Source organism: Sebastes umbrosus, chromosome 7, assembly GCF_015220745.1.
Source record: "Sebastes umbrosus isolate fSebUmb1 chromosome 7, fSebUmb1.pri, whole genome shotgun sequence".
In the NCBI taxonomy this organism is placed as follows: Eukaryota; Metazoa; Chordata; class Actinopteri; order Perciformes; family Sebastidae; genus Sebastes; species Sebastes umbrosus.
In genome coordinates this window covers 35940470-35945891 of record NC_051275.1, presented here as the reverse complement: position 1 = coordinate 35945891, position 5422 = coordinate 35940470, and the positions used below count along the sequence as shown (strand labels likewise).

General features: G+C 35.7%; 2 protein-coding genes across 2 annotated transcripts; both read left to right on the top strand.

Annotated features, from left to right (window-relative positions):
- On the top strand, nt 1-933 carry LOC119490977 (olfactory receptor 11A1-like). The gene has a single exon (XM_037774530.1). It carries the CDS (start codon nt 1-3, stop codon nt 931-933), a length of 933 nt encoding a protein of 310 aa, XP_037630458.1.
- Nucleotides 934-4492: 3559 nt separating this feature from the next.
- LOC119490976 (olfactory receptor 11A1-like) lies at nt 4493-5422 on the top strand. The gene has a single exon (XM_037774529.1). The coding sequence runs from the start codon at nt 4493-4495 to the stop codon at nt 5420-5422; it is 930 nt and encodes a 309-aa protein (XP_037630457.1).

The window sequence follows — 5422 nt, the reverse complement described above, 5'->3', positions numbered from 1 at the left end:
ATGATGATGATGAACTCTACTCAGGTTTCATATTTCACACTAACCGCCTACTTTCACACCGGGATGTTTAAATATCTCTATTTCATTATTATCATGTGTTTATATGTGTTGATCATTAGTGCCAATGTGTTGCTGGTGGTGGTTATCTGTAGTAACAGAAGCTTACATGAACCTATGTACCTTTTCCTGTGCAGCCTGTTTGTAAATGAACTGTATGGTAGTACAGGGTTGTTTCCATTCCTTCTGGTTCAGATCCTCTCTGACGTTCACACTGTTGCTGCTCCACTCTGTTTCCTGCAGATCTTCATCGTGTATTCTTATGTTTGTGTGGAATTATTGAACTTAGCCGCCATGTCTTATGACCGATATCTGGCTATCTGTTATCCTCTACAGTATAACACACGGATGCCATTTAATAAGATTGCTTTTCTTATTGCTCTAGCATGGTTTTATGCTTCTGTTGCATGTTTTGTTCCAATAACTCTGAGTGTCCATTTACAGCTGTGTGGGAACGTCATTAACAAAGTCTACTGTGATAACTACTCCATCGTTAAACTGGCATGCTCTAACACTACCGTCAATAATATTTATGGACTTATTGGTACTTTTGCTGTAATCATATGTCCTCTATCTCTGATCCTTTACACCTACATGAGGATCCTCAGAGTGTGTTTCTCTGGCTGTAAACAGACCAGACAGAAAGCTGTCAGTACCTGCACACCTCACCTCGCCTCTCTGCTCAACTTCTCCTTCGGGGCTTTCTTTGAAATAATACAGAGCAGATTTAATATGAATGGTTTACCGTTTATGATCCGTATAGTTTTATCTCTATACTTTCTAACATGCCAGCCGCTCTTTACCCCTTTATTATACGGCCTGAACATGTCCAACATCCGTGTCATATGTAAAAAGCAATTTTTTTCTAAAATATAGTCCGCTGACGGTCATCCCAGAGATTTGCTGTTTTGATTTGTTGTGCTTTACAAATACTGTGCATTTAGCCATAGGATGGAGAATAATGTAAAATGACATGTTGTGAACTGCTGAAACTGTTTTGCCTCTACAAATACAGGGACCATATAGATTTACATAATGTCGATATTAGGGATGCAATGACCCAAATTTTTCAGTCCCGATAGCTTGGCTTTGAGTATCACCCGATACCGAGTACTGATCTGATACCAGTATTTAATTAATAAACTGTATGCCTCACTGTGACTGGGATCATTCTGTTATGTCGAAGGCAACATCAGGCTGGACTTAAACTTTACTTTCCTAACATTGTAAAACAAAATGTGACCAATGGATACATACATTTATTTGTTATTTAGTATTGAAATAATAAATTGCACTGCAGCAACTGCTAAAGATTTGAACAGGAATTAAAACTACAGCACATAATGTATATAGTATATAAACATAAAGTTGAATTGAATAGATCGGCCCTGTTGTCACCGATATCCGATCCAGTATCGGTATCGGTGCATCCCGAGTCAATATTAAAAATAATCATGAAGTACAGTTTTTGAAAGCAGCTTGCATCACATTGTGTCAGATTGAGAAATGACTTGTATAACTTTAACAGAAGAGGGTAAACAAAATGCTTTATTGTTAATCAGCAGGACTTTGGGTAACACTTCATTTTACAGGTCCGCAAATTTCATAGTAATTAGGTGATAGTTAGCAAGTCTCCACAGATGTAACCTAGTAGCTGATGTCATGAATCAGTTATTATTATCTATTCATCAGCAGACATGCAAATAAAGCAGATCAATTGTTTTTGTATTCTTTTCCTGGAAATGTATTAAATAAATGATCAGTTATTGGGAAATAGCGGAATATAATTATTAAATAATGTTTATAATAAAGTAATTTTCGATTAAATATTGGGGTATTAATTGGCAGTAATTCCAAAGAAATCTCAAACAGGTTACTTGCTAATTATCACCTGATTACCATGAAATTTGCGGACCTGTAAAATGAAGTGTTTCTGGACTTTGTCAAGTCCAGTTTGTGTGATTCTTTATTAGCTTTGAAAGAAACAACTTTCACCCAATAAACAGTTTAATAATGCCTTAAACTTTCATTTCTTCCCTTATGAAAAAGTAGTTAACTTCAAGTTTATTTTATCAAGTGAACTGAAGTAAAGTTCACGTTTATTTCCCAAGTATACTTTATGTAGGCTAATAAGTATACTACTATCAATGTACTAGTAGTATACTTGTTAGTGTACTACTTCAATACTTCTTGGAACTTAATTGGCCCACTTTAGTTTATAAAAGTATACTTTTAAGTGTACTTTAAGTGTAAGAATAGTAAACTTTAATAACACAACTAGTTTACATCTAAGTTGTATTTTGTACTGCAACTATACTATGAAGTGAACTATATTACAAGTGAACTTATAGGTATACTGTTAGTTTACTAGTTATATACTTGTAACTCACTTTTTAGTTTATGAAAGTACACTTTATACACTCAGTAAACTACTAGTTTAATAGATTTTACTGCAAGTAAACTTGTAAGTTTTTTTTAACTTATAGTACTTCACTAATGATTTATGCATTACATACATTGAAGTGGGATTAAAAAAAATATATATATTTTTTTTTCTCACATTCCTCCACGGTGAACGGAGGATGCAAAAACGTAGAAATTTCATGATGAATTGAAGTAAACTCATATCAAAACATACGTTTACAAACGCTCACACACTCTAATAGGCTACTCTATCAAAAAGTAGGTATAAGCCAAGTATACTTAGATTTTCCTGTATACTTCTCAGTATAAGCCAAGTTTACTTAAGTATATTTTTGTTAAGTATATCTCTGATAAGTATATAAAAAGTAAACTGAAAGCATACTCTCTTATTTGAAGTTTAAAATGAGTATAGTATTTGCACGCTTGAATAAACTTCTTTTTGGTAAGGGTTTCTTCTGGGAGGTTTGAGTACAACAACAACAGCAGGGACAAACCAAGAAGACCTGAACATTTCAGCCTTTGTTAAGTGTTTCTGAGGACCAGTCCTCTCCTCTAACACCACATTGTCTGTCATTTGATATCTATGAGCCTCACCTCCTGACAGATGGTGGTTGTTAGCTTGTTCTAAAGCTGATGAGAGGGAACAATGATGTTTTATAGCTCTCTCTTAAAACAGTACATTCAACAGTCCTCACATACATGCACAACCTCCATGGAAATAAGAAAGATTTCTTAAAAAGTAGTCAAAGGGGAGTATCAATAAATAAAAGTGACATATCAATAATGATAATAATAAAAAGGGATGTCAATCAATGACATGCCATAACAGTTTTACTCGCCAAAATTTAGTTTAAGTTTGGAGCGTTATTTAACCTCCTTTGCGACAAGCTAAGCAAGCGTTAAAACGATTTTATATTATCGCGTTAACTTTGATGTCCTAAAAAAAGATTAAAGTAAGTAGCATATCCAGCATGATGTTAATTTAGTAAATTATGGTCCCATTTAGAGTCTAATAGACCATAAAGCAGGGGATGCTTTAGGGCGGGGCTACCTTGTGATTGACAGGTCGCTACCACGGCGTTGTCAGTGTTTTCATCTTAAAACTTTCACACTTTCACAGTGTGTTTTCACTTCATCAGAGTTAATTAAAAACGGTTTTGGTTGCCAAAAAATGTCTTATTCAGCATTCAGCTGTACTTAGCTCCACCCTCTCAAGTCATTTCTGGTTGCAAATAACCAAATTGGTGACGGACAAAAACCAAGATGGCGACGGCCAAAATTCTGACCTTGAGGCTTCAAAACGGTAGTCTACAAACCAATGGGTGACGTCCCGGTGACTACGTCCAATTCTATACAGTCTCTCATCGTTACCCGCACCTAATCCTCTGACCACATCACCCCCATTCTCATCCGATGCAATCCTGAACACTACAAACAGGTGTAGGTAAATGGTGGATTAATGGATGGATAGCAGAAATTGATTGAACCATGTCTATGTAGGATGTTGCAGGAAGCTATTCTGTTTCTTCATTTTTACTAAACTTTCTTTCAAAAATTGAAAACAGCAGGCTCTCTACAAGCTTTACTTTTTTCTTGCTGACATTAAGCCAACATGAGTATCAACCAATGGGACCTTTCATAATGAGGTCACTCTGCTGCTGTGTGTGTCCTCTCTCTCTTGAAAAGTTTAAAAGTGGTTGAAGCAGAGTTTCTGCTCAGTAAGGAGGGGCTCATGACTGCAGCAGGATAAATGCTCAAATTCACTCGTCGAAAGCGTCGCTATTTGTCAAAACATATTCATTTTGAAGAGTAAATGGTCCATTTAGGGGTGTATTTTACGGTTGTGTCCATGATAATGAATCTGTTTAGTGTTACTACTCTGACTTCTGTTTTTGTGTGTTTGATATTTCAGTTGTACATTGTGGCAAAATGCAAGTTTAAACCAGTTCAATTTTTACAGATCGAAAAGAAGAGAATGCAATAATTGTTGTGGTAATCCAGAAGGTAGATCATGATAAACTCTACACAGGTTTTCTATTTCACACTTAGTGCCTACTTTAACACAGGGCTTTTCAAATACTTACATTTTATAATTATTATGTCTCTATATGTTTTTATTATTAGTGCTAATCTTTTGCTCATCGTGGTTATCTGTAGTAACAGAAGCTTACATGAACCTATGTACCTTTTCCTGTGCAGCCTGTTTGTAAATGAACTGTATGGTAGTACAGGGTTGTTTCCATTCCTTATGGTTCAGATCCTCTCTGACATTTACACTGTTTCTGCTCCGCTCTGTTTTTTGCAGAATTTCTTAATATTTTTTTATGGAGCTGTAGAATATTTAAACTTAGCCGTCATGTCTTATGACAGATATCTGGCTATCTGTTATCCTCTACAATATAACACACGGATGACATCTAACAAGATTGCCATGCTTATTGCTGTAGCATGGCTATACCCTTTGTTTATATGTGTTGTCATGATAGTTTTGAGCTCCTCTTTACAGCTGTGTGGGAACATCATTAACAAAGTTTACTGTATCAACTACTCTCTTGTAAAGCTGGCATGCTCTGATGCCCAAGTAGTTAGTACATATGGGCTCGTTGCAACATTTGGAACAATCTTTGTTCCTCTAATTTTAATTCTTTACACTTATTTGAAGATTTTTAAAGTGTGTTTTTCTGGTTCTAAACAGACCAGACAGAAAGCTGTCAGTACCTGCACACCTCACCTTTCTTCTCTGCTCAACTTTTCCTTTGGCTGCTGCTTTGAAATAATACAGAGCAGGTTCAATATGAATGGTGTACCCAATATGTTGCGTATTTTTTTATCATTATACTTTCTTACATGTCAGCCTCTCTTCAGTCCTGTAATGTACGGCCTGAATCTGTCCAAAATCCGTAGGACATGTAAAAGTCTGATTTCAAATATGCACCGTTAA

Coding starts and splice junctions, on each gene's coding strand:
- LOC119490977 (XM_037774530.1), top strand. CDS start 1: ATGATGATGATGAACTCTACTCAGGTTTCATATTTCACACTAACCGCC.
- LOC119490976 (XM_037774529.1), top strand. CDS start 4,493: ATGATAAACTCTACACAGGTTTTCTATTTCACACTTAGTGCCTACTTT.